Source organism: Dendrobates tinctorius, unplaced genomic scaffold (assembly GCF_039654945.1).
Source record: "Dendrobates tinctorius isolate UK_male_01 unplaced genomic scaffold, ASM3965494v1 ptg000083l, whole genome shotgun sequence".
NCBI classification, from domain to species: Eukaryota; Metazoa; Chordata; class Amphibia; order Anura; family Dendrobatidae; genus Dendrobates; species Dendrobates tinctorius.
The window spans coordinates 23,114,014-23,125,933 of NW_027361751.1; the positions used below are offsets into that span (position 1 = coordinate 23,114,014).

The following is an 11,920-nucleotide window of genomic DNA, read 5'->3' on the forward strand; positions in this document are numbered from 1 at the left end:
AAATGGCTCAGGGAACAAAACATAGAGATTTTGGGACCATGGCCTGGAAACTCCCCAGATCTTAATCCCATTGAGAACTTGTGGTCAACCATCAAGAGACGGGTGGATAAACAAAAACCTTCAAATTCAGACAAAATAAAAGCATTGATTTTGCAAGAACAGTCAGGATTTGATCCAGAAGTTGATTGAGAGCATGCCAGGGAGAATTGCTGAGGTCCTGAAGAAGAAGGGTCAACACTGCAAATATTGACTTGCTGCATTAACTCATTCTAACTGTCAATATAACCTTTTGTTACTCATAATATGATTGCAATTATATTTCTGTATGTGATAAAAAAAATCTGACAAACACATAAAAACCAGAGGGCAGCAGATCATGTGAAAATATAATATTTGTGTCATTCTCTAAACTTTCGGCCATGACTATAGATGCAACGACTACAGTGGCAACACTGGAGAACATCATAATGGTGCCGGCGGTGTGGAGCCAACACTTCATGATGCCGTCAGTCACGTCCTCATACCAACTGCTTATAATAACCCTAATTTACCCCTGGAAATAAAATTCACTTCATTCTTTGATAAGATGTTAGTGATTGAGAAAAAAAAAAAAAAGAAAAGGTATAAACAGAGAAAAAAAAAAGAAAAACAACCATTAATTTTAGTAACACATAATAGGGCAATATAATAGTCAAAATGCAATGAAAAGTCTAAGGCTCTGTGCACACGGTGCAGATTCTGCTGCGGATCTGCAGCGGATTTGGCCCTGCGGATCCACAGCAGAACTGCAGGTGATGTACATTACCATTATTGGCTATGTAAAAAAAAAAAAAAAAAAAACGCTGTGCACATGCTGTGGATTTTTCGGCGCGGATTTCGTGCGGAATAAAAAAAGCAGCATGTCACTTCTTTTGTGCGGTTTTGCTGCAGTTTTCCACCTGCTCCATTCTACAAATCCGCAGGTGAAAAACCGCAGTGGATAACCGCACAAAAACGGCAGTAAAACCGCACAAAAAATGCACTAAATCCGCAGGAAAAATGCAGGTTATTTGACCTGCGGATTTAGTAAAATCCGGGCAGAAAAATCTGCGGGATGATCTGCACCGTGTGCACATAGCCTAACTTTTTTGGTGTTGTTTCAAAATTGCAGACCCAGGGGATTGCAGCAGCAGGGGCTGCTCTATGACGCTAATATAGGGATATAGATAAAGGTCTCTCTGAACACAGCAGCATTATATTTGGGATACAAGCAGACTCTCACCCTCCACCAATGTCCTCTAGATCAGTGCCAGGGGACAAAGGTGGACACAAGGGCCTCTATTCTTTTGAAACGATTTAGTGCATTCTAACTACAGATGTGCTCTTCTGATTTCCCAGCATTTACTACAAGTCAGGGCACCCTTCTCTGCAGACTAGTCTCGTCATCTTACCATACCTTATTGTACATGCTCACAGTCAGGGCATACACAATATGCTCTTACTGTGGTCTACAATATATGTTATACAGGGTACCTGGACATCATAAATGGGGGGTTGTGCTTGTTATCATCTTCTAGAAGCCTAGATGGAAACTGACAAGGACCGAGCACTCACTCTGGTGGGTCCAGTCTGTCCAAGTATATAGGCGGCTATTCATATCTCCGTGGTAGCAGCTGCTGAAGGGTAAAAGAGCATCTGATGGAAACCTGTCTCTACAGAATCAGCTGTTGGAAGGGGACCTTGTGAGCAGGGCTGTCATATTGCAGGGGCTGTTCTAAAACAATCCCCAGCCAGGTAGCAGTATATATCGGAACGCAGTGCACGGGCTGAGCGGCGGTTCTCCCAACCCGTCAGCTTCATGTATTTCGGTGTAGCTGACACGTCAGGAGAGCTGCCGGCCAGTCCATGCACCAGGTTCCGATCTTGGTTTGATCTATACAGACATCTGACTGCACCCTAATAATGAGGATTAATGTAGGATAGACAGGAAATAACGTGAGGGTGACTGTGGCATGTCAAAGAAAAACAACATGCAGGAGAGGAGGGGGATATCTAAATACTATGACGTCTTACAGATGACGATATGAGCAAATTCCCCAAGTATGAAGAACGCAACCACATCTAAACCTCGCCTGTGTGCAATGATATCTACAGGTCTAGTATAATGGTACTTCTATGTGTTATTTCCTACATCGCAGCAAACATGGAGGGTTTATTACAGTGGATATGCGACTATAATAATATCAGCATGCGGGTGCAGGAGAACAATCCATACATTTACACTCAGTGTTATACTCCAGGTACATGTCAGCCTATAAATGTATGTCTATCCACAGATGACTGCGGCACTGACCAGTAGTTACACAATTCTGGAATATCATACAGACATTGCATGCAGTGAGAGATCACATCAGCGTCAATACTCACCTTCTGCACATGGGACCACTATGAGAGCTCTGTCAATAAAAACCGTGTTGGTAAGATGCTGGGCCACGCCGACACTCGAAGGGTCACCAAACTTAATATAGCATACTTTGGAGGAAAAAGCAAGCGGCGCATTGCTGGAAGACAAAAGGAGGAACAATTAATCCAATCCATGTTACCTTTGTTAGGTGAAAGTCACACAAGGGTATATAAAAAAAATAAAATTTGATTTTCATCCAGAAAAAATGGATGACTTTTCATCTGTATGGTCATCCGTATGTCTGTTTTTTACATCCGTATGGCATCAGGTTTTATATTAATTAGTTAATAAAATGTATTGTTTTAAGTAAAAGAGCCACCTTCAGCAGCATTAAGGCTGCACTCTGTGAAGGTCGCTCTTCTTTTTCTGACCCCTAGTAACGCTAAAATATCGACTTTTATAACTAGCTCCTCATACCTGTCCCATAAGTATGGTGTGTCCCCCTGTATCAGCCCCCTACCATCTGTCCATCATGCCTGTGTCTTGCGCCTGGCCGCCACCTCCTCCCGTTTTGAATGCCGGCGGCTGCGCTGCGACAAGAGTTCTCAGGCATGCGCAGTGTGCGCTGCCCGAGAACCGACATCAGGCTATTGCGCCTGTGTGTTGTGGAGGCCCCAGATCCCGCCCCGCAGTGTGTTATGATGTATTCATACTGCGGGGCTGGGGCCTCAGCAACACGCAGGCGCAAAAGCCTGATGTCGGTTCTCGGGCAGCGCGCACTGCTTTCCTGAGCATGCTCCGGTGTCATCCGAGTATTTTGGTGTGCTCAGAGATTTAGTTTTCGTCACCTCAGCTGCATGATTTGCGGCTGCTGGACAACCTGAATACATGTGAGGAATGCCTGTTTGTTAAGGAATCCTCACATGTATTCAGGCTGTCCAGCAGCCGCAAGTCATGCAAATGAGTCGACAATCTAAATCTCCGAGCACGCCAAAATACTCAGAGGACACCCGAGCATGCTCGGGAAAACCCGAGCAACGAGTATAGTCGCTTATCATTATTAATAATTTTATACGCCCCCAAACGCTATTATAAAATTCCAAATGGCCCTCGGCAGAAAAAAGGTTCCCCACCCCTGCACTACTCGGACAGCCCCTTCTCAGTTTCCATACTCCACCATGTATAATAACAGCCAGCAGCTACATCACTGTCGCCACTGATGATATTCTATTACAGGGTGGGTGATGAAAGCTGCAGAGAAGCGAGTGCAGCCCCAGCCTAATATGATGTCCTGCTTAAGAAACCCCTAAAACAAAACATCGCAGGAAGTAAAGAAAAAAAAACACACATAGGGAGAGTTGTAAGAAACTTTATAATAAGGCAAATTACAAAAGTGATTATGGCTTAAAAATTTACACTAATTTAAAATAATCTCTGGGAAAACATTATCATTGAGATCTATGTCCGGCCCATAGATCTTAACAGTACATTTACATATTAAGAAAAGCTAGAGCTGTTATAGCTGCAAAGGGACCGACTCCATCTTACGTGTATGGATTTAGAATCGGAGATCACAAAAGCTCCTGTAGGTGTAATGTGTAGTGCCCCAGCATAGGGTGTGTATAGCGAAAATAAATATAACTAAAACACGAGCAAAACCTCTACGTATTCTCTGCCCCAATCCTCACCAGCACCACCATGGGAAGACATATGACTGGCCAGGTTGGCACATACGTCCTATAAATGTTTGTCTAGAGGGGATTATATAGGGTAGTGCCAGCCACAGCACAGCCTTGATCCAATGGGTGTAGCCTGTGGTAACAGCGGTGCATTGCGCCTCCGGTATTAGGAGCTCCACATTACGCCTGCTGTAGGAGCGGTGCATTACACAAGGGGCAGAAACTGTAAGTTACAGCCGGAATATCACGAGCTGCGCGTCACTCCTGCGGTATCACGTGCTGCGCGTCGCTCCTGCGGGATCACGAGCTGCGCGTCGCTCCTGCGGGATCACGAGCTGCGCGTCGCTCCTGCGGGATCACGAGCTGCGCGTCGCTCCTGCGGGATCACGAGCTGCGCGTCGCTCCTGCGGGATCACGAGCTGCGCGTCGCTCCTGCGGGATCACGAGCTGCGCGTCGCTCCTGCGGGATCACGAGCTGCGCGTCGCTCCTGCGGGATCACGAGCTGCGCGTCGCTCCTGCGGGATCACGAGCTGCGCGTCGCTCCTGCGGGATCACGAGCTGCGCGTCGCTCCTGCTGGATCACGAGCTGCGCGTCGCTCCTGCGGGATCACGAGCTGGGCGTCGCTCCTGCGGGATCACGAGCTGCGCGTCGCTCCTGCGCGATCACGAGCTGCGCGTCGCTCCTGCGCGATCACGAGCTGCGCGTCGCTCCTGCGGGATCACGAGCTGCGCGTCGCTCCTGCGGGATCACGAGCTGCGCGTCGCTCCTGCGGGATCACGAGCTGCGCGTCGCTCCTGCGGGATCACGAGCTGCGCGTCGCTCCTGCGGGATCACGAGCTGCGCGTCGCTCCTGCGGGATCACGAGCTGCGCGCCGCTCCTGCGGGATCACGAGCTGCGCGTCGCTCCTGCGGGATGACGAGCTGCGCGTCGCTCCTGCGGCATCACGAGCTGCGCGTCGCTCCTGCGGCATCACGAGCTGCGCGTCGCTCCTGCGGCATCACGAGCTGCGCGTCGCTCCTGCGGCATCACGAGCTGCGCGTCGCTCCTGCGGCATCACGAGCTGCGCGTCGCTCCTGCGGCATCACGAGCTGCGCGTCGCTCCTGCGGCATCACGAGCTGCGCGTCGCTCCTGCGGCATCACGAGCTGCGCGTCGCTCCTGCGGCATCACGAGCTGCGCGTCCCTCCTGCGGCATCACGAGCTGCACGTCCCTCCTGCGGCATCACGAGCTGCGCGTTACTCTTGAAGCATCAGGAGCTGTATGAGGGGCTGTACATTACGCAGGGGGAAGTTACCATAGTTACTGCATGTTTGGGTGCAGTTGCCCGTAGCAACCACCCTGTATCAGTGATGGCGGACACACAGGCTCCGCCTCCTGAGCACAGAGCGGGAGGCGCCTCGGGCCCTGTATATCACACATTGCTTCTATATATAACGGACACAGCCGCGGTACCGCACTCACTCGGGAGGGTAAAGCCGCAGCTCTTCCACGTCTCCCAGGAAGGAAAAGAGCGTCCGCATCTGTTCGCTTGTGACGGCGGAGGACAGGTTGGTCACCTGAATGACCGCGGTCCGACCGTTGCTCATGGCGGGAGCAGAGTCTGCACCGATTAGGAGCCAACACCGGAAACCAGCCGCCTGACAACACCGACCAACAAAAGCAGAGGCCCGAGCGGCACCGGAAGACGCGCACCCGTGCTCCATTCCCGCAGCGCTCTCTAGTGGCCACACTGAGAAATGCGGAGGAAGGAGCGGTGACTGCAGAGTAGTGATGGGCAGTCCGGCTCTATAGCGCTACTTTCCCGCTGTTATCACTGCAGTCCCTTCACTACAAAGCCTGGGCCTCAGTATACAGCTGTATAGGGTCTAGTGAAGGCTTGTTAGCCATGTTCTCAGCCTATAGCTGCTGGGGTCAGGCCCTCTCTCCTGTCTGTAGTGGGTGTTATTCTCTAATGTCTGATATTTGTAGTGTGGTTTCTAGGTTAGTGTGTGTGGCCTCACGGACACTATGGGGACAGCCTGGCTCCGGGCGCTGTGAATGGAACACTGCCACTTTTATAGGGAGACTGTGGCAATGTCTACGGTGCATGCTGGCACTGTGTGTGGGGAGGGTGCAGCTTATGGGGACAAGATGGCACTGCTTATGAGGGTGCTCTGATATGTGTGCTCCCTGACTGCTTATAGCAATAATACATTTTATTTTTATAGCGCCGACATATTCCGCAGCACTTTACATTTCAGAGGGGACTTGTACAGACAATAGACATTACAGCATAACAATAATCACATAGATCATAACAGATACCAAGAGGAATGAGGGCCCTGCTCGCAAGCTTACAGTCTATTAGGAAAAAAGGGGAGACACGAAAGGTGGGTGGTAACAGTTGCCCTGGTTGTATGGACCAGCCATAATGTTAAGTGTGTAACAGTACAGACACAGAGGGCTAATGGATGTGTAAAGCATGTGGGAACATGATGCGGGGAACTTGGTTATGGTAAAACTTTTGGCTGTGCCACACAGGGATAGATTAGGTTAATGTGTTGAGGCTGTAGGCCAGTCTGAATAAATGCGTTTTCAGGGCACGCTTAAAATTGTGGGGATTGGGGACTAATCGTATTGACCTGGGAAGTGCATTCCAAAGAATTGGCGCGGCACGTGTAAAGTCTTGGAGACAGGCGTGGGAGGGCACGGGTAGGGTGGTAGACTGAAACAAGGGAGGAGATGTAGGGTGGTGCTGAGCCATGGAGGGCTTTGTGGGTGAGGGTAATAAGTTTGTACTGGAATGGATGGGTAGCCAGTGTAATGACTGGCACAAGGTAGAGGCATCGGTGTAACGATTGGTGAGGAATATGATCCTGGCTGCAGCATTCAAGACAGATTGGAGAGGGGAGAGTTTGGTAAGAGGGAGACCGATTAGAAGAGAGTTACAATAGTCCAGACGAGAATGAATATGAGAAACAGTAAGAGTTTTTGCAGAGTCAAAAGTAAGAAAAGGTCAAATTCTAGAAATGTTTTTGAGGTGCTGATAACAAGAGCGAGGCAGTGATCGGATGTGGGGGGCAAAGGAAAGCTCAGAGTCAAGTATGACCCCCAAGTCAGCGGGCATGTTGCTGGGGAGTAATAGTGGAACCACACAATGAAATGGCAATGTCAGGTATAGGTACATTAGTAGCGGGAGGAAACACAAGGAATTCAGTCTTTCACAGGTTCAGTTTCAGATATAGTGAGGACATGATGTTAGGCCTCTTTCACACTTCAGTTTTTTGCATCAGTTCAAATCCGCCAAAAAGTCAGACAAGCGGATCCGTTCGGAACTGATGTAAACGGATGGCACAGGATCCATTTTTATACGGATCCTGAAAATGAGGAAATTTAAAGGAGAGAGAGAGAGAGAGAATTTTTTTTTTGTCCGGCACCCAGAAAGAATTTTGGGTTAAAACAGTGTCTGGAGGATCCGCCAGAAAAAAAAACGTTGCAAGCTCCGTTTTGAAATCTTTGAGGATGATAACGGACAGCAACTTTTGGCGGATCCGCAAAAAAAACGGATGCAACGGACGGCAATCCGTCACAATCCGCCCATAATGCAAGTCAATGGGGAAAAAAACGGATCCTCAAAAAAAAATTGCGGATCCGTTTTTTTCAAAACCTGGCGGATTGTGACTGATTGTAAAAACTGAAGTGTGAAAGCGGCCTTAGACACAGCGTTTAGACAATCGCCGGTGTTTTCTAGAAAGGCAGGCGTGATGTCAGGAGAAGCGTATAATTGGGTGTCATCAGCATAGAGATGGCACTGGAAACCAAATCTACTGATTGACCAATAGGGGCAGTGTACGAAGAGGAGGGGGCCTAGGACTGATCCTTGAGGAACCCCAACAGTCAGGGGAAGGTGAGAGGAGCAGGAACCGGCAAAACATACAGTAAAGGAGCGGTCAGAGAGATAGGAGGAGAACCAGGAGAGAACGGTGTCATTGAGGCCAATGGAACGGAGCATAGTGAGGAGGAGCTGATGATCCACCGTGTCGAATGCTGCAGAGAGATCCAAGAGAATTAGCATGGAGTAATGACAATTTGATTTAGCTGTTAGTAGATCATTAGAGACTTTAGTGAGGGCAGTTTCAGTAGAGTGTAAAGAGCGGAAATCGGATTGGAGAGGGTCGAGAAGAGAGTTATCAGAGAGATAGCAGATAAGACGGGAGTGGAACAGACGTTCCAGGAGTTTAGAGATGAAGGGTAGATTAGAGACAGGTCTATAGTTAGCGGCACAGTTTTGGTCGAGGAATGGTTTTTAAGTAGTGGATGTATGATGGCATGCTTAAATGAGGAGGGAAAGATACCAGAAGAGAGAGAGAGGTTAAATATTTTAGTTAGGTGAGTGGTGACAGCAGGGGAAAGGGACTGGAGGAGATGTGACGGAAATGGGTCACTGGTGCAAGTGGTTGGGTGAGAAGATGCTTACTTCTTCTGTGACTGGTTCAAAATCAAGAGAGTGAGCTAGTGTTAGGGACTGTGGAACGCACCAAATAATATAAAAGGAGATATGAGGTGCGTTCGCAGCCCGGGGTCCACCGTGCAGAGATGGAACCTGCTGCTGAGTAATGGTGGAACAAGATGGTGGCTAAACACTTGCTTACACGTGGGTTAACTTCACCCAGGTTGAATAGAGGCGAACTCTGTTACTCCACAGAGCCGCTGAAACAAACGCCAGAGCCTGTTGAACTCACAGAGCTCGGCTGAGCGCTAATTAGGGTCACAGAGCTCTGTCCTAGAGACACCGGACTAGAGCTCCTCTAGACCTTCAGCGCTCGGCGCCGCGGCTGCGGTGCCAGCAAAAGGTAATACTATATTTAATCGCACCAAGTGCACACAGTGCCACTTCGGCGGACGCCACTAACCACCCAGGACAGGGAGGAAAGCGCTAGAGGTGTGCACGGCGGTAACAGCTACCTGGTGAGGTACGACAGTGTCCGTAGCAGGGAGGCACAGTCGGACGCTAGTGTGCGTAGACTAATGGGAGCATAGTGGCTTGAGCATAGCCACCCATTGGTGCTGACTCTCACTCTGAATCCCTAACCAACATGCGTATCAAAGGGAGGGGAGTCTTAATGAGTCAGTCTCCAGATACATGCATCCATCATCATACACACAGAACAGTATAAGAGTCTATACTAGCGCATGGTCGTGCGGCCATTCAGCTCTTTTATAGCAGCGTCGTTCTGGGACCTTCCTGACCTTCCTGATGGTCCAATCCGAGCTGGAGAAGGACCTGAGCATGTGACCTCCGATCTCCAATGAGAGATCATCCCACGGGCATGCTCAGTGGACCGAAAGGAGGACTTAGTCCCTGGAGTAGCTCGTTGCTGACCAGCATGCGTTGCTATAGCTGGACCAGAGGTGGCAGCAGTAAGCAAGCCTACAGAGCTGGTCTGAGCAGAGCGCCTGGATCGACGAGTCTTCTGAGCAGCCTCCCCTGCGGCCGGAGAGGAATGGGAGACTGACGAATGCAAGGCTCGGGATCTCTGCTGTGCAGCTACAGAAGCCTGACCCCTAACAGCTAGATGCAATGGGGGAGGGAGGACAGTGCATGTTATGAGGTGATTGGGAGATAATTTCGTGTTGGATCTGGTCAATTTTTTCTTTGAAATAATTGGCCAGATCGTCAGCTCGAAGCTCCATAGTTGGAGCCTGTACTCTTGGGTTGAGTAGAGAATGAAAAGTGTCAAAGAGACGTTTAGGGTTATTGGACAGTGAGGTGATGAGGGTGTTGAAGTAGGTTTGTTTTGAGAGGTGAAGGGCAGTGTTGTATGTTCTAAGCATAAACTTATAATGGATGAAATCTTCGTGTAGATTGGATTTTCTCCACAGATGTTTGGCGCACCTGGAGCACCGCTGCAGGAAACGTGTTTGCAGGGTGTGCCAGGGTTGTCACCGTCTGTGTTGTGGTGTTCTATGTATAGGGGGTGCAAATTCATCCAGGGCACTTTGAAGTGTTTTATTGTAATGCTTCAATGCAGAATCAGGACATGAGAGGGAGGAGATAGGGGCCAATGAAGACTGCAAGTTCTTCATAAGTTTCTGGGTGTTAATGGCCTGTATGTTTCTATAAATATGGACAGTGGGGGTGACCTGAGCAGCCTGGCAGTTCTTGTTAGAGAATGAAAGAAGGTTGTGGTCAGAGAGCGCGAGAGGGGAGTTTGCAAAATCATCCACTGCACAAAGCTGAGAGAAGACCAAGTAGAGGGAGTTTCCGTCTTGATGCGTTGGAGAATTGGTAAGCTGCAAAAGGCCAAATGAGGAGGTTACAGATAAAAGGTGAGTTAAAGATGTGGAGAGGGGAAGAGCAATGGAGATGTTGAAATCGCCTATGATGAGGGTTGGGATGTCACAGGAGAGAAAATGTAGAAGCCAAGTGCCAAAATGATCCAGGAACTGATGGGAGAGGCCGGGAGAACGATATACCACCGCCACTCGCATGGAGAAGGGGGTGTAGAGTCTGATGGCATGGACCTCAAAAGAAGGGAAGACAAGTGAGGGTACTTGAGGGATAACCTGAAAGGTACATTTGGGTGATAGGAGCAGACCAACGCCTCCACCTGCTCTATTGTCTAATCTTGGGGTATGAGAGAAGTGTAGTCCACTATATGAAAGAGCAGCAGCAGCGGTAGTGTCTGACTGCTGGATCCAGGTTTCAGTAAGAGCCTGGAGTTTAAGAGAATTAGAAAGGAAAAAGTCATGAGTGAAGGAGAGTTTGTTACACACTGAGCAAGAATTTCAAAGGGCACAATTAAGAGAGACAGATGGCATGCAGGGAACGTTAATAAGATTAGAAGGGTTTCTGAGTGTAGCAGTTGAGGGGTTTGACTTACTATAACATGGGGGACCAGGGTTGGGAGCAATGTCTCAAGCTACTAGGAGAAGGAGGATAGAAAGAGTGAGCAGATGGTTAAGTGATTTGTGAGAGCGTCTCTGATGTTGAATGGTGGGACTGAATGGATCTGTGCAATTTAGCAATGTGAAAAGAGCGTGAGTGCTATACATAGGAGAGGAAAGGAGTGAGGGGCTGATATGGATTGAGTGTAGAGAGTTAATGCCAGGGCGGTGAGGTGTGTGAATACAGCGGCCAGGAAATAAATTACACAAATGCATATGGTATATATTTGCTGTAATCCAAATGTACAGGGAATAGATTTATGTAATTGTCTTACCTGTCTCCTGCCCAACTGCCATGTTATAACTGCCTCATATTTTGATCAAATGTACTTCGATTAAATGTGCATAAATGCCTTTCCCAAGCTATGTCTGAATATATAGGAGGCTAAGGCTTAGATTTTTTTTTTTTTGCTCTCTCTCTTCTCGTTAATCAATCAACCTAAACTAAGACAGCAGGGCACAATAAATGTTGGGCTCAGATAAACCAATGTCCAGGCCTACATGCATCATAAACCACTTTGAAAAGTTTCTTGAACTCACAGCATAAGGGGAGTAAGTTGAAATCACTATATACCAGATATAAGCTTGCATAGTTGAAAACACATATGTAGCATACAGGATTAACTGCTTGCTGACTTTGAATGGAGTGGAGACACACAGGAGTTGGGGGTGCTCTGGTATTATGTGTACTCCCTTACTGCTTATGGGGGTGCTCTGGTATTATGTGTACTCCCTAACTGCTTATGGGGGTGTACTCCCTTACTACTTTTGGGGGTGCACTGGCATTATGTGTACTCCCTTACTGCTTATGGGGCGCCCTGGTATTGTTTATGTGTATTCCCTGACTGCTTAGGGGGGAGCTCTGGCATCGTTTATGTGTACTCCCTGACTGCTTATGGGGGCGCTCTGGTATTATGTGTACTCCCTT

General features: G+C 48.5%; 1 protein-coding gene across 2 annotated transcripts in view; it reads right to left on the reverse strand.

Annotated features, from left to right (window-relative positions):
- SREK1 (splicing regulatory glutamic acid and lysine rich protein 1) overlaps window positions 1-5,812 on the reverse strand; it is a 96,047-nt gene extending 90,235 nt beyond the window's left edge. Inside the window, exons 1-2 of one of the 2 annotated variants that reach the window (XM_073584215.1) lie at window positions 5,527-5,812; window positions 2,407-2,540 (exon numbers count right to left, since the gene is read on the reverse strand). In XM_073584215.1, coding sequence (XP_073440316.1) covers window positions 2,407-2,540; window positions 5,527-5,768 — 376 coding nt within the window. In that variant the 5' untranslated portion in view covers window positions 5,769-5,812. The remainder of the gene's footprint in view (window positions 1-2,406; window positions 2,541-5,526) is intronic. The other variant, XM_073584214.1, reaches the window with a different exon arrangement.
- Between the last annotated feature and the right edge of the window lie 6,108 nt (window positions 5,813-11,920).